The 20,511-nt window shown below is 46.2% G+C and overlaps 1 protein-coding gene across 5 annotated transcripts in view; it reads left to right on the top strand.

Annotated features, from left to right (window-relative positions):
- LOC129821964 (teneurin-2-like) overlaps positions 1–20,511 on the top strand; it is a 263,621-nt gene that overhangs the window by 229,142 nt on the left and 13,968 nt on the right. For all 5 annotated transcript variants that reach the window (XM_055879759.1, XM_055879750.1, XM_055879767.1 and 2 more), the window contains 15 exons: positions 1,632–1,754; positions 3,994–4,199; positions 4,400–4,595; positions 6,352–6,453; positions 6,821–7,015; positions 8,842–9,042; positions 9,369–9,554; positions 12,833–12,979; positions 14,865–15,075; positions 15,484–15,603; positions 15,777–16,038; positions 16,547–16,814; positions 17,175–17,318; positions 17,938–18,190; positions 18,303–18,323. In XM_055879759.1, coding sequence (XP_055735734.1) covers positions 1,632–1,754; positions 3,994–4,199; positions 4,400–4,595; positions 6,352–6,453; positions 6,821–7,015; positions 8,842–9,042; positions 9,369–9,554; positions 12,833–12,979; positions 14,865–15,075; positions 15,484–15,603; positions 15,777–16,038; positions 16,547–16,814; positions 17,175–17,318; positions 17,938–18,190; positions 18,303–18,323 — 2,635 coding nt within the window. The remainder of the gene's footprint in view (positions 1–1,631; positions 1,755–3,993; positions 4,200–4,399; positions 4,596–6,351; positions 6,454–6,820; positions 7,016–8,841; positions 9,043–9,368; positions 9,555–12,832; positions 12,980–14,864; positions 15,076–15,483; positions 15,604–15,776; positions 16,039–16,546; positions 16,815–17,174; positions 17,319–17,937; positions 18,191–18,302; positions 18,324–20,511) is intronic.

The raw sequence follows: 20,511 nt of genomic DNA, 5'->3' as shown, positions 1-20,511 counted from the left end.
AGGCTGCTCCGTCTCTGTGACGATAGAGAGGTTGACAGTGGAGTGGCACAGGAGCATAGCCTGCCTGCCCACAAGTCAAGCTGAACAGCTCAGACAGGAGCTATACTGAGGGGCCCATCCTGCTCCATTCATTCTCCTCAGCCTACTGTGTGCCTCAGCCCTGAGGAGGAGGGGGGGGGGTTTAGCTGGGATAGTAGGGCACAGATGAAGGTGAGTCATTAACACTGATACTGCATACGTCTGCATCTTCGCGTGTATGTGTGTGTGTGTGTGTGCGTGCGCGCGTGTATATGTTTGCGTGTGGCCTCTATGCTTGTTTGCATACTGCTGTGCCTGTACATACCAATGTCCTGTACATACCAATGTCCTGTACATACCAATGTCCTGTACATACCAATGTCCTGTACATACCAATGTCAGTGTGTGTGCTGGTGTGCATCCATGTGGACTAGGGTAAGAGGGACTGGGTAGAATATTAAGACCCCCCTCGGCCTCTCCCCACGTAGCCGTTTGTAGAGTAGATTTCATTTCTACCCCTGTTATTCACAGCCATTGGACCACTCTGCATGTTGTCATGTAGATGACCTTACGACCTCTGACTGACAACTACTGTTCCTTATACTATCATAGAGAGCGGCAGGTAGCTTAGTGGTTAGAGCATTGGGCCAGTAACCGAAAGGTTGCTGGATCGAATCCCCGAGCTGACAAGGTAAAAATCTGTCGTTCTGGCCCTGAACTAGGCAGTTTAACCCACTGTTCCCCGGTAGGCCGTCATTGTAAATAAGAATTTGTTCTTAACTGACTTGCCTCGTTAAATAAAGATACAATTTTTTTTATTATTATAAAATAAGAGTGTTGATCTGTCTGACTTGTTATAGTGAGGCTGACGTGTGCCTCAAGCAGATGCCATCCCCGTCCCAACCTAATAGCTACATTTTGGGGAATTTTGATATACCTGAATGTTCTACTCTCTGGGTTTTGCTCTGTGCAAAAGGTCAGTGGCAGCAGTAATTGGAGTTCTGGGGAGTAGGTGAAATATTGCTGAGATATTCACCCAAGGTCTTTTCCTAGCGATGGAATGTACGAGCTGATTAACTCAAGAAGAGGAGTTATCTTTGCTCATGTCTCTTTGTCACTGAATTCCTAGCATTATATATATTTGTATTTGAGTATTATTCAGATTCAGCCTATTTGTCTCTTTTTAATCAAGATATACAGGAAGGTATGAGACAAAGCCAACTCTATCATGGCTGTTTTAAAGAGTTTTCTCTTGAGTATTGGAATGAAGTGATTTACCTAAAGGCCATTGTGATTAAGTAATGAAGTGAGAGGCTTATTAAACTGTTCTCCTGGACTGTGGGCTTACAGTCCACCTGTGTGGGAAAGCTGTCTGGCCATTGTGGCCAGCCCAACCCAGCACAGCTCAACAGCTCAGCTCTGTGTATTAGTGGTATATACACTACAATATTCACACTATGGTATTGTGCTCTCTCTATCGCTCTCTATCTATCTTGCTCTCTCTCTATCTATCTGTCTCTAACTATCTCTCTCTCTCTCTCTCTCTCTCTCTCTCTCTCTCTCTCTCTCTCTCTCTCTCTCTGTCTCTGTCTCTGTCTCTGTGTCTCGATCAGTTCTGAATCTGCTGGGGCTCAACTGGCAGCTGAAACCGGCCGATGGTCACCTGATCAACAACGGACTGAGCACTGGCCTGCCGGGCAGGAGCGACGTGGCAACAGTGCCCTCCGGAGGCAGAGGTAAGAACAGCCAGAGTCCACACAGCTACCGCCCCTGGCCATGGTGCTGAAACCCTCCACTACACTACACTGAGGCTGCATGGATGACTGGAGACTGTACTGGGGGTTCTAGTGAGGCTCTGGCTGTTCTGGTAGCTCTGGGCTAGAGGTCTGGTAGCTCTTGGCTAGATTTGTTTAAGAACGGAGGGAACGATGTAGTGGAAATCGACAACCTGCTAATGTGCAAGAATGAAGAACAAGAAGTGCCTGGCTTTCATTTGTTAATGAACAAATTATAACGAGTTCTCCCTTTTCTGCTGTCTGGAGTGTTTGAATTATCGCAAAGCTTACCCCGTCTGGTGCAAAACTCCTAATAGAATGCTAATCACATCAACAGAGCTTACACAGGTTCTATTAAAGGAGCTTTGCCAATTGCATTAGAATTCAGGTTATTTACCTTGCGCTTTGAAGTTTGCTGTTGGAGCGCAATCAAAGGATGGCACAAGGCTGACCATCCGTCCGCCATAGTGCCTGTAATGCCTCATTTCCCTTGTGAATTAGTAACACATTAGAAAGGAAGTCTTCAGCCCTCAGATAAATATTTAGTAATTCCTCACACATACCAATGCACATTTGTTTGATTGCTGTTAAAACACCATATCACTCCCTTCGGTCTGTAGAATTTGCTGGCCTCGTCAGAGGCACGTCTTAATTTAGGAGGACTGTAACGACACATTCCATCTAATCCAACTAGAGGAGGCGTAGTGTGGGCGGAAGGAGCTGTGAAATCGCTCTCGGAGACTCGAGCTGTGAACTCGTACTCTGAAGTGTTTTTCCAACAGCGTGACGTTGGCTTTGATGGAGGGCCTCTGGAGTGGCTCTGAGGAGCCGCCAAGCATGGGCTGTCTGATGAGCCGACACACCCGCACACACACACAAACGCACACACACATGTCTGGGCCAAGCTAGTTTGTTTAAGCCAGACGTGGAAATTGAGCGTTTGAATTTGCTGGGCTTCATGTAATTAGAGAAGGTTGTGGAAAGGACAAGATATGAGTGAGAGCACATCTGTCATTTGTTGGGAATGGCATCAAACGCCTCTCTACTGAGAGATACAGCAGTCGCGTTGGGTTTTCCGGGGTTTGGCAGGACTGGGACCAGTTTTTCATAAGACTGTGTTGTGAGGCAGACCTCAGACTAAACGGTCGATGCTTCCCTAACCTCCAGGGCTTGGATCCTGGTGTCTAGATGAGTTGAGGTCACTCTGCAGTAAAGACATAGAGAGGGAGCTGCGAGACTGTGCTGGAGGCGAGCCAGAGCTTTGTGGTTAGTGTGATTCTCTCGCTGTGTGTCTGTGATCCTCACTGTCAGGAGGACTTTGCAGATCTGCCTGATGTGTTCAGGAGGAATAACACCCCTGCTTTAATACTGTGGGAGGAACAGATCGCTAGCTAGGACCTCATCTGTATCTCCCTTCACTCTCTCTCTCTCCACCCCATTCTTTCTTTATCTCTCTCCCTCATCCATGTTTAATACAGCCAGAGGTTTCTCAGCTAGGAAAATAAACTATTTGGGGTTAACTGCTGAAAACCAGAGAGGGATAGCAACCTTTGCAGTTATAGTTAATACTAGGAACTTCGTGTTCCTGCACCAATTTCTCAAGCGTTTTTTTTAAAGGAGAGATGCAGTATGTTGCACTACAGATGATGGCGGACTATGATGATTTAGCAAAGTCTTCACTATTGTCGACCCCCTCAGTCCCATGAGAGCTGCATGATAAACAGGTCTGGGAATACTGTAATCCCCCTCTCCGATGGAGGAGGAGAATGGTGGCAGATCTTTAGTTCTTCGCCGTCCCCATAGGGAAAATGAGCTACAGGAACTGTGTGATGCCGCGTCCTGCAGTACTACAATGTAAACATTCATCTAAAACCCCTTTTACGGTGTGAGATGATTAATAGTGTCGTAAATACACACCTTAGTAAAACAAGATCTGTATGTTGGTTTTTCCCCCCGCAATGAAACACAAATATTTGCATTGCCTCTCCGTGAGCTGGAGACATTGACTTTCCTCTGGGTTTTCATCACAGCAGAGGTGTTCTTTAAAAGAGATCTGAGGTAAACTCACAGGGACCTTCACCTTGGATTTGATATGTCTAACCTACTCTTTCTCTCTTCTCTCTTTCACTCACCCCCGGCTCTTTCTCTCTCTCTCTCTCTCTCTCTCCCGTCCCCATTCCCTCCTCCGTCTCTCTTTCAGGACCATGGGTGTACAGGAACAGTAGTATAAGTACAGGTGAGCTGGAGGTAGGTCGGCGGGTGAGCCAGGACATCCCCCCAGGAGTGTTTTGGCGCTCCTTACTACACCTCCGCCAGCCCCTGTTCCTCAAGTTCAACATCTCCCTGGGCAAAGATGCACTCTTTGGGGTGTACATCCGCAAGGGTCTGCCCCCCTCCCATGCACAGGTACCCAGCAATGGCCATCTATATTGTTTTAGACCTAGATAGGTTGTGCTTTAAGACCTGGATATAGCTATCATAGAAGTATATTGCATATGTCACAGATATGTTATAGACCTTGACATTTAATTCCACCTGAATTTAATAAACAGGGTTGATTCAGCAGAATTGACTACGTCCTGCCGTGCCCTGTTCTCTCTGTTCAGTATGACTACATGGAGCGTCTGGACGGGAAGGAGAAGTGGAGCGTGGTGGAGTCTCCTCGGGAGCGCCGCAGCATCCACACGGTGGTTCTGAACGAGGCCATCTTCGTTCAGTACCTGGACCCTGGCACCTGGCACCTGGCCTTTTACAATGACGGCAAGGGCAAGGAGTCTGTCTCCTTCAGCACCGTGGCTCTAGGTGGGTGCTGGTTATTGTATTTCCCCGCTCTATATCTCTGTTTTCTCCTTCGTAAAGGCAAGGGAAACCATTTTGGATTCTGGTAGTGAGTAACTCCTCTGAGTGAGTTCTACAAATGCACCGTTCCAGGTTTGCAGCCCTGTTGGCCAGATAGGGTTGGACTGATGTTCGTAGTGAACTCTGAATGTGTTGGCAAGGTTGAGCGGGAGAGATTGAGTTGTAAAAGATGTATGCCTGTGGAGTCCTCTCCGTCTGTAAGCTGCGTTTTAAAAAATATATAATAATTTAACTCGTCAAGTCAGTTAAGAACAAATTCTTATTTACAATGACGGCCTACCAGGGAACGGCGGTTTAACTTTTTTGTTCAGGGGGAGAATGACACATTTTTACCTTGTCAGCTCGGGGATTCGATCCAGCAACCTTTCGGTTACTGGCCCAGCGCTCTAACCACAAAGCTACCTGCTGCAGCTGTCACACAGTTCGCCACCGCTTAACAGTAAACAAGCGTGCAACAGCTGAGAACAAAACAAGAAAAAAAAAAAACATTTGCTTTGGTTTTGAAGTTTTCATGACTGTCAGGAGCTCCCCCGAAGAAAACCACTATCTCTACACAGCACACAGCCAGGCTCTGCTGCAGTAAAGGCACGAAACAACATCTTTGATTTAGAGATCAGTTGAAATTATAACCAGTGATGAGAAAGACTGGTCTGAAGGATGATGCTACTGAAAGGAGAACAAAGGGCAACAGAACAGGGCGTGGGCTTAAACTTGACTAAAAGAGAGGGGAAAGTGAGCTGAGATGGGTGGGTTGGCTTGGCTACTGGCTACATTGATTAGCACAAGGTCAAAGTGGAGTTTTTGTATTCAACAGTAGACTCTCTTAGTACATGAATACACATCTGCTCATTATTCATTTGCCTTATATGCTTCCATGAACCTCTAATCCTCCATGGGGAGGCACACAGGACATGCAACAGTGGCAGCAACATACAGTGGTGGAGTAGCCTCTGCCACTGGCGTACTGCCGTAGGGACACTGAGTGATTGAGGCAATTATATTACAGTAATTGTACTTAACTGAGCAGTGGGGATGAGTAATGTTGTAATGGGGGAGGTTTTCACTTGTGGCAGAGGGGTGGAGGAGGGAGGGTTGTTTGAGGACATTTGGGGTGTGCTAAAAAGAGTTTTGGTATACTGAATCATTTGAATAATGTGTGAGAAGTCACGCCACAGAGGCTTTTTGAATTATCTGTGCTGTGCATTTAAAAAAAATATACAATGTTTAAAGCTTCGCTAACTGTTTCTCTGCTAATGGATATTTACAGAGAATTTCAAAAGATCATCTCTCTTTACCTGTCCTCTTAATACTGAGCTGTAATCTTTGTATAAGCATTACAGTATATGTTGACATGCCCCCAGGAGCTGCCCCTTTTTGAGTAATGTCAATGTGTTCACACGTTATAGTGCTTGATTGTATTCTTCCATCAAACACTTGACGTTCTGCATTCAACTCTCATTGCAACAGACTTTTATATTAGCTATAGAAGGAGTAGCCGCTTCAGCCTCCAGTAACGCGTTAATGACTGTTAATTATTTAGACGTATCTAATTATGAGCGGTAAGGAGGTAAGAGGTGATGAGGTAGGAGGTCTTGCCTAATCAAAACAGGAGTGGGAACAATCACATCCTACATAATATTATATCTTCTATTTTGATTGTAATAACTTGTCTGTTTCAATTATTTCTGTTCGATCGTAGATTCAGTGCAAGAATGCCCGCAGAATTGCCATGGAAACGGAGAGTGCATGTCAGGCGTGTGCCACTGCTTTCCAGGATTCCATGGCATGGATTGTGCCAAAGGTATGTACTTTGGTATCACTGCGCTAGGCTGTCAGGTTATGTATTCTGTAGGTATATTGTAGAATATTTGACCCCTATCTTGAAAATCATCACCAGTTGTTTTGAGACATGTCCAATAGAATCGTCTCAACGTAAATGACTCAGTACTGATATATAAAAGTGAAGCATCACTCAAATTGTATAATGTGGAATATTTTACCCCTACCTTGATCCTCGTAACAAGAGCCACCATGACTTGTTTGAGTCCAATCTCAGCATAAGTGATCCTCTACGGAAATAAAAATGGAGCATGACTCAAATATGACCTAAAGCCCATGTCTTTCACCTTGTTTCACTTGCTGTGTCGCATTCCTCCTACGTTGTCTAGCTGCCTGCCCGGTCCTGTGCAGTGGCAATGGCCAGTATGACAAGGGCTCGTGTATCTGCTACAGCGGATGGAAGGGTTCAGAGTGTGACGTCCCAGTGGGCCAGTGTATTGACCCAGTTTGTAACGGCCATGGCACTTGCTCCGAGGGCTCCTGCACGTGCTCTGCAGGTTACCGTGGCGACACCTGCGAGGAAGGTAGGGTGTACAGCGCTGTAGATCACGCACACACTTGTTCACACCCAATCTCAGACACACACACACACACACCTGCCTTCAGGGAGATTCACAATGTAGTGCCATATTATGTTTCAAAAAGTATGAGACGGCAGTGATATACACTGAGTGGACAAAACATTAGGAACACTTGCTCGTTCCATGACACAGACTGACCAGGAGAATCCAGGTGAAAGATATGATCCCTTATTGATGTCACTTGTTAAATCCACTTCAATCAGTGTAGATGAAGGGGAGGAGACAGGTTAAAGAAGGATTTTTAAGCTTTGAGACAATTGAGACATGGGTTGTGTATGTGTGCCATTCAAAGGGTGAATGGACCAGACTAAATATCTAAGTGCCTTTGAACGGGGTATCACTAGGTTCCTGGCGCACCGGTTTGAGTGTGCCAAGAACGGCAACGCTGCTGGGTTTTTCCACGCTCAACAGTTTCCTGTGTGTATCAAGAATGGTCCACCATCCAAAGGACATCCAGCCAACTTGACACAGCTGTGGGAAGCATCGGGGTCAACATGGGCCAGCATCTCTGTGGAACGCTTTCGACACCTTGTAGAGTCCATGCCCTGACGAATTGAGGCTGTTCTGAGGGCAAAGGGGGGTGCAACTCAAGATTAGGAAGGTGTTCATACTGCTTTGTGCACTCAGTGTATACAGTGGGGTCTGAAAGGATTGACACCCTTGATAATGATGAGCAAGTATTGTCTGTATAAAATAAATAGTTCAAATACAATAAAATAGCTTTTTTTTGTTATCGTGTCATCAGACCAAAGCTCCAGTTCCAATCCAAGTGCCAATGCTGTTCAGGCATTTCCATTTGTTAGATGACATGAAAATAGAGCTCTTTGGTCATGCACACCAGTGGTGGGTTTGGCGTCAAAATTAGATCGCATGATCAGAAAATAATATGTATAATATTATGACGCTGTGACGCTACCGCTGGTCTCGGGGCCCTTATTAAGGTCAACGTCATCATGAACTCCATCTACTAGGATGTTTTAGCCCAAAACCTTCCAAAAAATAAATGGTTAATTGGCGGACTTGAAACCCCATTTAAAAACCTGCTGTTTGAATTGAAGAGGGCAGTTCGAAGGATATCAATGATCTCGAAGGATTCTGTATGGAGGAATGGTCAAAGATCCCTCCCAATGTTGTTCTCCAACTCATAAAACATTTTAGGAAAAAACTCATTGCTTTTATCCTCACAAGCTGAAGTATTGAAAACAGGGGGTGTTAATCATTTTGACAACCCTACCTTTTTGAGAATGGTTTTGAAATGAGTTGTTCGAATAAATCTCCTTCTCTGGGCAGTTCTATTTGTATAAAATAATATAATATAATTTGCATACAATATAGCTCAGTATCTAAGTGATTTATTTTACACTGTCATTTTTGCTCAACTTTATCGAGGTGGTCAGTAATTTCAGACCCCACTGTACATCAGAAACGTTATTAAGGGAATGGACTCTCTTTTATTGATCCAGCTTTTAAATAATTGCCCTGGAGCTGATTCATTCACTTATGTTCTGATGGGTTTCTGCTCATCTGGGATGAAGTGGAGTTGGAGCCAAAAGTAGGGTAAGTAGAGAAGCGAGATGTGTGATGGCAGAGTAGAGAGAGTTCTAGTTATAACGAAGAGACTGAGAATACATCAGAAATTGCCATTTTACCTCCTTTCTTTCAGAATATTCCCTACTTTAAGTATAGTCACTATTCACTACTACTGCTACTACGTTTTTTTGCTAGGTGCATTAACATCATGCCTATGTTTCTCTCTATCTGTGTATCAGTGGACTGTCTTGACCCAGGCTGCTCTGACCATGGTACCTGTGTGAGTGGGCAGTGCCACTGTAAGCCAGGCTGGGCCGGCCCGCTCTGCGAGCATCCCAGGGCCCAGTGCCCAGACCAGTGCCACGGACACGGTGCCTTCATACCCGACACAGGCATCTGTAGCTGCGACCCAAACTGGATGGGACCAGACTGCTCCATGGGTAGGTAATACCACACACACCTCTGTGATCCTCTGTAGCTCAGTTGGTAGCGCATGGTGCTTGCAATGCCAAGATGGTAGGTTCAATTCCCGGGACCACGCATGCATGTCTGTTGCTTTGGATAGAACGTCTGCTAAATGGCATATATTATATTTACTTCTCTCACTAGTCTCTACAACTCAGGAAGACACTCAACACACGCCATGGCCACATCTCTTTGTGACTACTTCCTCTGTGAAACCCATCCATTTCCCTATGTCCATCTACTGTACTGCTTTCCTCTCCGATTACTGTGCTCATGTGCCTACATGTGTGTTTCTCCACAGAGGTGTGCTCGTCGGACTGTGGCGCCCACGGCCTGTGTGTTGGCGGTGTGTGTCGCTGTGAGGAGGGCTGGACAGGCGCCGGGTGTGACCAGCGTGTCTGCAACCCGCTGTGTGTGAAGCACGGGACATGCCGGGATGGGAAGTGTCTGTGCCAACAGGGCTGGAACGGAGAGCACTGCACCATCGGTATGCATCCGGCCAGCCAGCCAGCCAATCAGCCAAACACCCTGGGACGCTAACACACACAGTAGTATCACGCCTCTATCTTCCCACCATACTAACTCTCAGCCAAAGAGAGGAACTGTCACTACCCCCACATGTTTAAAAGATACATCCTGTATGCTGCCTAAACCACTCACATTGGTTGGATTATGAGGATGTACCGGCAGTCCATAGCCGCGGGAAATAAAAGCATATATATACTTTTTTCTGTTATAATTTTTTTATTACTGAACTCTGCCTTTATTAATTCTGTATGAGCGGGGAAAAATACTCCTCAGCACCAAACCCCACCCCCTCGACAGCACCCCTAACACAAAACATCTTCCCGCAGCCATGTCCAATGTGTCTCTTTCAATGATTATATAAAGAGCATTCTAAACTGGGTGGTTGGAGCCCTGAATGCTACGTTGTTTCGTGCTTGAGAACAGCCCTTAGCAGTGGTATATTGGCCATATACCACACCCCCCTCTGGCCTTATTGCTGAAGTATAGCACTCAGCAGCAGATACTTCCACCAATGCTGATGGGTGCCCTCCTTCCGTGCTCTGCTCCTCCATGTCATTAAGAAGCTCTCCCATTCATCTGGAATGGTTTCTCCACTACAGTGCAAATGTTTCATCCATGGCCAAAGTACTCAGCCACATCTATCTGCAGCCTCGCTCCTCCAGCCTAGTCACCCACTCTCCGGTGGAGAAGGCTGGGCAGCAGGCCTCTTGGTGCTCCCTTAAGGCGTCTGCATGCTTCCCACCCAAAACAGTTCGGGAACAGATTGTGCATTTTTGTGACGTTTTTGTTTGTTTTTGGTCTTCGTCAAGGGGTTTTTCCTGCTTCGTGCGCACTTTTTTTTGGCTCAAGGCAAGCCGAATTTTGGTAGCTGAAGTCTATGCCCCTTCGTCGGTCATTGGTCAACAGTAGGGATTCTTCAATGAAGGGTTTGTTGTCATTCTACGATAGATTACTATTTTTTCACTTGAGAAATACTGCAGATTTCTTGAGTTATCTTAGAATAATTCGGACTATTTTGAGGAAGTGTATACTGGCTACGGCTTCTCAAGGTGGACAAACAGTACTATTGCAGCTTTTTTCTTGTTTTTCAAGCGAAGGCCTTTTAAGGGAGTCTGCCAGCACACTCATTTGATTTGCCTAGCCTAGTTCGGCTAGGCGCCAGCCGAACCGAAGCATGTGGAAGCCTTAAGACCGACTCAGCCTCTCTGGGTCGCCAACAGAGAGGGACAGCCACTCTGCCCCCTCATTCTCCCCCAGAGTGCTCTTGAGTGCCAGAGGGCTTTATTTTCCTATTTTCCTCTCTTTATCTTCCTCCCATCTGATGAGAAAAACACTTCCCTGGGGCTCCACTGTGGGCTGTGTTAGAGCTGTGCTAGCTCCCATTCGCTGTTCATTATGTGTCTCTCTCTCCTAGTGTTGGAGAGTTGCGTGTGAAGGAGATGTAATCTCTCCTGTTTACCTGTGATGAACCCACGCCATGTTAAGAATCCCACTTTGTCCTCCACACACAAGTAACGTATCAAACCTGCCTATTTTGGTTTGACGCAGACTTTTGGGATCGCTTGGAACGAGGTCTTGTATTTGGACAAGAGGTGGATCTGATGTGTGCGTTAGTTCCCCACGCCTCAAAACAGACCACTCCCTTGTGTAGAAGAGGGATGTGGTAGAGGGTTCCTTTAGTATTGTGAAGTGTTGAGTAGTGTTTGTACTCAACGTCTTAGTGGTAGCTGGTGTTTTAGACTTCCAGTAGAGTGACGCAAACTCCCATTTGCTAGTATCCCCAATCCCTATTGGTCCCTCATATTGGGATATTCAGCTAGTGCACCCTTTCTACCACTTCCTAATATTGGTTAACCCAGATGGTACCATTTTGTATGTTGAACGAATCTGTCCACTACAGATGAACCCCTTCCTCGTAGACTTAACATTTGGATCCGTTTTCTCTCTTGTGCTTTGCTAAGCACAGGACTATTGTGTGTCAGTTTTGTTCTTCCTGTGTTCGTTTGTGAATGTCGGCCTGCTAGTCCATCTGTCTGTCAACGTTTTGTTGTAAACACACAGTTAGCTGGAAGTGTATGTTAGCGTTGCTACTCCATCTTAAGTAGGTTCAACGGAGACCGATCGGCAGCTATTTCTGCTGCAGCAGTCTGCTCCCTCCATGGGAATATTAATGGCCTTGGCCTTTTAGCTGCATCTGCCCAGCAGTAGGTAGAATACTAATAGATGAGTTGGACCAGTGAAGCTGCATGCTCATCCCTGTTGGGAGAATACTAATGACTGTGCCGCTCCACATCGGGACAGGACGGCGGACATGTTGTGAGGAGGCTGGCTTAAATGAAAGGTTAATACGGTTTAATGAGATTTTAGTCTGTTCGGGAAAAAGTCCTAATGTTAATCTTGACGTTTCCTAATTTGACGAAAGTGTCTGATTTCTAAATGCAGTTTATGGATTCATATTTATCACTTCTTCATTATTTTTTTCAGTTAGGTTTGCTCTTTTGACCTTTTTGGTGATGGTAATTCGTGGAATACCATCGGCGAGTTTAGATTTACAGTCCAATACCTCCGACTGCCTGGTCCCATACGTCTGGTCTACTGTACAGACTGTACTACACCACTGAGACAGATGTCCCAGCAGCATTCATCATGTCCTCTTCATTAACCTAGCCTAGGAGAATATTACATCTGCTGAGGGGGACTGCAGTCTTCAATGATGTGTAACATCTCTCCTGTTGTTCTCCCTCCCTGTTTTCAAAGTCTAGGTGGCTTGTAATCTCATCAGTTTTGCCTAATCAAATTCTCTCATGAGGCAGCATTTACAACCCAGCCAGCCTCCAGAGGCAAATCAACCACTGCAAATGAATTGGCTGTGAACTTGTGTACTTTCTTTTATTGAATACTTTTAGCTATGAATGGATATTGAACAAAACAATTTAACGCATGCCAAAACCCTCCTTTTTTTTGCCTCTAGGGTATATACTGTAGCTGTATGAAATCCACATCCACAAGAAGAGAATTGTTGTGATGAGATGCAATCCCCTTGCCATGTAATCAATCGTTTAAAAAAAGAAAATGTTATGCCCTTGTGTGATGCAACAGTAGACCGAGACTAAATATATAAAGTTGGTCTGCTGCTCTCACTTAGCTGGCACAAGTTACCCTGTCACTATTACTGATCGGTCCTCTCCTCTGGTCCCTGTCCACTCCTCCTCTATTTCCCTCCTCCCTCTCTCTCAGACGGGTGCCCGGGCCTCTGTAACGGGAACGGCCAATGCACCCTGGGACAGAACAACTGGCACTGTGAATGCCACACTGGCTGGAGAGGACCTGGCTGCAGCGTTGCCATGGAGATCTCCTGTGCTGACAACAAGGACAACGAAGGAGGTGAGTGTGTTGAAGAGGTGAAGGATCGCAGCACAGGAAGGCAGGCTGACGCTTTGTAGATTTGCTTATGAAGAATTATACCCATGATTTTGAACCAGCTGTGGCGGAGTTACCGTATTTGTGCAACTGTACTGTTGATTTGGTCGCGATTTTGAATCCGTTTATTTCCTAATAATAGCAGTGTCTCTCAGGCGTAAAAATTATTTGATTCTCCCTGATGAGCAGCAGTCAGGCAGACAGCCAGACGCCTGCCCAGGTTTCTCTGAGAGGTTTCCTCCCAGTGAGTGTTTTTAGCGGATCAAAGAGGTGTGATTGCGGGGCTAGTGCTATCAGGTCTGAATGGCCCTATTATGGCATCTTTCTGTCGGTGTGAGCTAGCACTGAGAGGGCTGGGGAGAGAGAGGAGAGGCTGGCTGAATCAATGCCTCCTCCTCCTCCTCCTAAGAGCATGTGGGGATCAGTGACCTAGAGTTTGCTGAGATGGATGCCCATATTATTTCCTCCACCTCCCTCCCTGGTGGGAGATGGAGTGACCCCCTCCTGTGACCATTTGTGAGAGGATCAAAGAGGCCTCGGCAATAGATGCTTTTCACAGGGCAAGCAGCAGCTCCGAGCAGTCAGCCAGTCAGCTTCAGTCAGCATGTCAGGGCAGGGTTATCTAACATGAAAATGATACCCAGGTGTATTTTTCCTTGATTAACGGCTAAGTAGTTTGCAGAGGCCAGAGCTGTGTCAATTTTAAAGAGCGCTTTCTCTGTGGCATGTCATGCAATTGAGGATGCCTGTCGCCAAGGAAACAGGTGGTGATTGAACAGGTGTCTTAATGCAGCCCCTGGAAGCCTTTAATCTTTCATCTCCCCCGTCTGCGTCTGAGCAATAAGGTCATGGGCTCCGAGGACAATGGGTTTTTTAAACATGGCTCACTTGAACAGCCCTCCATTACCAGACTGGCTCAGTGCGTGTGTCAATGTGTGACTGGCTGGCTGCTTGGCTGCCTAACTGGCTGTCTGATGTGGTTAATCCAATCGTCTTCCTTCTTCCATGGAGATGTTGTGTCATACTTCCTAGTTCGCGTCCTTAATCCTTAACACTCTCGCTACGTTTGTATGTCTGTCTGTGTGTTTATCAGTCTCCCTCCCTCTTTATTTGTCTCTGTCTGGGTTTTATTTCACCAAATAATACCTGGAAGATCAAACAGAAAATGTGTACAAAGTCTCTGAAAGTCGTCGGCAGTGTTTGTTTTGGCAGGTCTGAAGGGGACGGGAGGTGTTAAGGGGAGGGAAGGAAAATAGAGGCGGGCGAGTGCACGGCGCGCGTTTGTGTCGGTGCGTAAAAGAGAGATGGAAAAAGAGGAGACCCCCCCCCCCCACAGGGTTGTGCGTTCCTGTACCGTTTGACTTTGATGCCGGTGTTATTGGGTTTGATTAAAAGGAGGACATGCAGGCACTGTGCCTGGGTGCAGGCTGCAGAGCACCACTTCTAAAGGAGAACCTGGAGAAAATGGAACACCACGCACCCGTCCTAATGAAAACGGAGCGTTCGATGAAGAGCTCAATTAACTCTCTCGTGAAACAATCATGAAAAGAATGGAAAGGGATTATAGATTTTGAATCATGCACAAGTTGTGGTTCGCATGGACACGGTATAGAGGGCATCCAAATGCTAAACATGCGTGCGATGTCTTTGAATATTAAATTCCATTTCGATTTTTCTTTGTGGCACTGTTTTATCAGCTCGGCTCCTGCGTGAGCAATCATCTTGTTCTGTTCTGCACCAACTACAAGAGGAACAACTTGACATAAATAGAAAATGCCATTGATTCATTATTTAGCTGCGGCGCTGTCTGTCTGTCCAGATGTATATTTCTGTGTGTATCCCCTTGCAGACGGACTGACAGACTGCATGGATCCCGACTGCTGCACTCAGAGTCTGTGCCTGACCAATCCACTGTGCCTGGGAGCAAGGGATCCACTGCAGATCATCCAGCAAAGCCAATCACCATCCCTGAAAGTCAGGTCATTCTATGACAGGGTCAAGCTACTGGTGGGGAGGGATGGCACCCACATCATCCCCGGAAACAACCCCTTCAACTCAAGGTAGTGTACCCGGTATCTGTCCATTTCACTTCCTTCAGGATGGAATCAACTAGCAATACAATAAATATCAGCATTTATAAATCGAGCCCTGAATTCTAATTGGCTGACAGCCGTAGTATATCAGACCGTATACAACGGGTATGACAAAACTTTTATTTTAACTGCCCTAATTACGTTCTTAACCAGTTTATAATAGCAATAAGGCACCTTGGGGGTGCAGCCCTTAGCCATGGTATATTGACCATATACCCCCCCCCCCCCCCCAGCCGGGTCTTATTGCTTAAATATATATCAGAGATTCAAATATATCCAAAAGTGTATTTTTCTGTCACTAAGATCACTTGATCATCTTCATGCCTTAGCAGTCAGTTAGGAAGCAACTGTATCTTCTTTCACCTCCTCTTGCAGCCTGGCATCGTTGATCAGAGGCCAGGTTCTGACCACGGACGGGACTCCCCTGGTCGGGGTCAACGTGACGTTTGTCAAGTACCCTCAGTATGGTTACACCCTGACTCGACAGGACGGCACGTGAGTGACTGTTTGGGTTTTGAATATGACAATGACCACTGTTTTAGTTCTTTTTTTATTAATGGATTTACTGTATGTCCCTTAGTTCCCCCATGAATTACAAACATCTTAGAGTGAATGGAGGACAGTGTGGATCAAAGTCTTTATAACCCCCTGTCTTTGTTCCTCTGTAGATTTGACCTGGTGGCCAATGGGGGTGCGTCTCTGACCCTGCGCTTCGAGCGAGCGCCGTTCTTGAGTCAAGAGCGCACGGTGTGGCTGCCCTGGAACCGCTTCTATGCCATGGACACGCTGGTACTGAAGACGGAGGAGAACACCATCCCAGCCTGTGACCTCAGTGGCTACGTCCACCCTGACCCCGTGGTGGTGGCCTCACCCCTCTCCTCCTTCTTCAGCTCCCATCCTGCAGAGAGGCACATCATCCCTGAGACTCAGGTAATTACTGTACATACATTCAGTAGCTCTCCCTCTAGCTCTCTTTGTCTGTTACTTTATTTTCTCTCTCTCTCTCTCTCTCTCGCGCTCTCTCGCTCTCTCGCTCTCTCGCTCTCTCGCTCTCTCGCTCTCTCGCTCTCTCTCTCTCTCTCTCTCTCCCTCCCTTTAGCCATCTTTGTCTGTTACTTTCTTCTCTCTCTCTCTCTCTCTCTAGCTGTCTTTGTCTGTTACTTTCTTCTCTCTCTCTCTACCTCCCTCTAGCTGTCTGTCTGTTACTTTCTTCTCTCTCTCTCTCCCTCCCTTTAGCTGTCTTTGTCTGTTACTTTCTTCTCTCTCTCTCTCTCTCTCTCTCTCTCTCTCTCTCTCTCTCTCCCTATAGCTGTCTTTGTCTGTTACTTTCTTCTCTCTCTCTCTCTCTCTCTCTCGCTCTCGCTTTCTCTCTCTCTCTCTCTCCCTCCCTTTAGCTGTCTTTGTCTGTTACTTTCTTCTCTCTCCCTCCTCCCCCTAGGTGGTTCATGAGCAGCTAGAGATCCCAGGTACAGGTCTGAAGCTGTGCTACCTGAGCTCTCGTGCTTCGGGATACCACGCCCTGCTGAAGGTGACCATGACTCAGACCCTGGTGCCCCTCTCCCTGGTCAAGGTGCACCTGATGGTGGCCGTGGAGGGACACCTCTTCCAGAAGTGGTTCCACGCCTCTCCTAACCTGGCCTACTCCTACATCTGGGACAAGACGGACGCCTACAGGCAGAGGGTCTATGGGCTGACCCAGGCTGCTGGTGAGTGGCAGTGTGAGATTCTGTAGTGTTTGGATGATGTTTGGTCGGTTATGTTAGACGTAACTGTGTAGATCTATCTGTCAAGACACAGGACCGTGCCGTCTATTGCCGCAACAGGCTGGCAGAACTTCTGTTGTGGCTTCCTGACAAAAGAAAGCCACAACACAAGCGTTTAATTAAGTTGACACCTACACAGTAAGATACTGTGTGGCGCTGTGTAGGTGTGAACCATGCATTGGCAGAAACACCATGTGATCACACCGCATACGCTTCTCCCGACGCACGCGTCTCGTTAGATCGCACTCGCTTGATCAACATTCTTGTTGAAGCACGCTTAAACCTGATGCGTTCGTTCCACAGTGTCAGTGGGGTTTGAGTACGAGACGTGTCCCAGTCAGATCCTATGGGAGAAGAGGACAGCGGTGCTGCAGGGTTACGAGCTGCTACCGTCCAACCTGGGGGGCTGGTCCCTGGACAAACACCACGCCCTCAACGTTGCCAGTGGTACGACATACAGCCTTTAAAACACACTTTACATTTTAGAACGAATCTCACTCACACCAGGACATCATTTACACGTGTGTTTTTTATTTTTATTTTTTATGGTGTAGCTACATTAAATGAATCACTGAAACCAGACAACTTCTCGGAAAGCATGAATGAATGTTCAACGTCCAAGTAGTCGTGTCTTTTCTTGTCTCGCATCTGTATGTCAATGCAGTGCCACTGAGGATCTTCTAAAACAGTGTTCTTTCGCCTCCATGTTTGACAGCACCACGTGTGCCCTGAAAACCAATGGAATATTCCTGTGCCCAGGCAGTGACAGACAGGGGACAAGCAGGGAGTCAATAAGATGGAAAAACACTAATAGTATACCTCTCTGACTCTCACACCTTCACACTCACTCAGTTTCTATAGCAACAGTTTGAATAGTATTATTGGATTACTTTATTGTTTTATTTTTAGGTACACAGGGAATTGAAAGTCTAAAATGATAAGTCAATATTAAGATAGAGGATGATTAAAAAGTGACACTGGGTCTTTGTTCCCGGGCTCTATTCATGGCGTAGATGTAGGATCTAAAAGGATATTGTTTTGAATCGGAATGCCTCTACTGTCTTAGGGATCCTGCATAAGGGCAGTGGGGAGAACGTGTTTGTATCAGAGCAGCAGCCTCCAGTCATCAACAGCATCATGGGGAACGGGCGCAGACGCAGTATCTCTTGCCCCAGCTGCAGTGGTCTGGCTGAAGGCAACAAGCTGCTGGCCCCCATGGCCCTGGCCTGTGGGGGGGACGGCAGCCTGTATGTGGGAGACCTCAACTTCATCCGCCGGGTCTACCCCACTCTAAACACCACAGCCGTGCTGGAGCTCAGGTAGGTCGGCAGACATGAGGGATGGACAGAGGTTATCAATGGAGGAGGGGTTGAGTAACATGACAGGCGGAAACTAACAGGGTTGTTTTCTTTTGTTTTTGTTTTTCTCCAGAAATAAAGACTTGAGGCATGGGTAAGTTATGTTTGTGTGTCCTCTAGGGCTGACCCCATTTAGGCGACTGGTCGATTGTTTGGTCGATAGGCTGTTGGTCAACCGAGATTTCTTTTAGTCAAGCAGAAGCAAAATAAAAACAAACAAACAAAAATAAAAGTAATGTCGTACAAGACACCTGTCTGAGTGGACTAATCTATTGTGGAGGCCGTGGGGATGACACAGTCACTAAGACATGTGCTGCTGAAAATATATATGGTTGTATTAAGTAAGAACAATGGTGCAACGCTAATAAAAATGATATTATTTTATAACAATTCTCTGGCTTGGGTAGCGGTCGCTGTCCGCGGTTCTGAAATACATCACTGCGCTGTTGAATTGGTGCCTTTTCCTAGACCATGTTGCTATGTGAATAATAGCAAAGTTAACCAGCATATTGGTGTTGAGAACAATGGGCGGAGACAGCAGCGGAGTTAGGAGAGGAGGAGACAGCCCTTGCCTTAATTGTCTAAGGCGAGAGGAAACCCCAACTTAATTAGGTCTATAATCAATAGCGTAACTGTTAAATGTGCCAGGCTTTATAAATCATCAATATATTGTACATTTACAGTGAATTCGGAAAGTATTCAGACCCCTTGACCTTTTCCACATTTTGTTACGTTACAGCCTTATTCTAAAATTGATTGAAGAAACAAATTTCCTCATCAGTCTACACCCCCCCCCCCCCCCCCCCCCCCCACAAAATTGAGCTCAGGTGCATCCTGTTTCCATTGATCATCCTTGAGATGTTTCTACAACTTGATTGGAGTCCACCTGTGGTAAATTCAATAGACTGGACATGATTTGGAAATGTGATGCATGTCAGAGCAAAAACCAAGCTATGAGGTTGACGGAATTTTCCTTAGACCTCAGAGAAAAGATTGTAGAGGCACAGAACTGGGGAAGGGTACCAAAAAATATCTGCAGCATTGAAGGTCCCCAAAAATACAGTGGCCTCCATCATTCTTAAATGGAAGAAGGTAGGAACCCCCAAGACTCGTCCTAGAGCTGGCCGCCTGGCCAAACTGAGCAATTGGGATTGAAGGGCCTTGGTCAGGGAGGTGACCAAGAGCCCGATGGTCACTCTGACAGAGCACCAGAGTTCCTCTGTGGAGATAGGAGAACCTTCCAGAAGGACAACCATCTCTGCAGCATTTCACCAATCAGGTCTTTATGGTAGAGTTGCCAGACGAAAGCCACTCCTCAGTAAAAAGCACATGACAGCCCATTAAAGTTTGCTAAAAGGCACCTAAAGGACTCTCAGACCATGAAAAACAAGATTCTCTGGTCTGATGAAACCAAGATTAAACTCTTTGGCTTGAATGCCAAGCGTCACATCTGGAGGAAAACTGGCAACATCCTTACAGTCAAGCATGGTGGTGGCAACATCATGATGTGGGGATGTTTTCAGCAGCAGGGACTGGGAGACTAGTCAGGATGGAGGGAAAGATGAACTGAGCAAAGTTCAGAGAGATCCTTGATGAAAAACTGCTCCAGAACGCTCAGGACCTCAGACTGGGGCGAAGATTCACCTTCCAACAGGACAACAACACTAAGCACACAGCAAAGACAACGCAGGAGTGGCTTCAGGACAAGTCTCTGAATGTCCTTAAGTGGCCCAGCCAGAGCCCGGACTTCAACCCGATCGAACATCTCTGAAGAGACCTGAAAATAGCTGTGCAGCGATGCTCCCCATCCAACCTGACAGAGCTTGAGAGGATCTGCAGAGGAGAATGGGAGAAACTCCCCAAATACAGGTGTGCCAAGCTTGTAGCGTCATACCCAAGAAGCCTCGAGGCTGTAATCGCTGCCAAAGGTGCTTCAACAAAGTACTGAGTAAAGGGTCTGAATAGTTATGTAAATGTGAATTTCATTTCATTTTTTATAAATGTTTTAACATTTCTCAACCTGTTTCTGCTTCGTCATTATGGGGTATTGTGTGTAGATTGATGAGTGAAAAAACTATTTAATCGGTTTTAGAAAAAGGCTGCATTTTTTGCAAAGTAAAACAATAACATGACATATCACATTTACATACAGTACCAGTCAAAAGTTGACACACCTACTCATTCCAGGGTTTTTCTTTATTTTTACTATTTTCTACATTTTAGAATAATAGTGAAAACATCAAAACAATGAAATAACACATATGGAATCATGTAGTAACCAA

The sequence above is a fragment of the Salvelinus fontinalis genome, chromosome 2 (genome assembly GCF_029448725.1).
Source record: "Salvelinus fontinalis isolate EN_2023a chromosome 2, ASM2944872v1, whole genome shotgun sequence".
NCBI classification, from domain to species: Eukaryota; Metazoa; Chordata; class Actinopteri; order Salmoniformes; family Salmonidae; genus Salvelinus; species Salvelinus fontinalis.
Note: the sequence above shows the minus strand (reverse complement) of the source record. Positions and strands in the feature narration are given on the sequence as shown.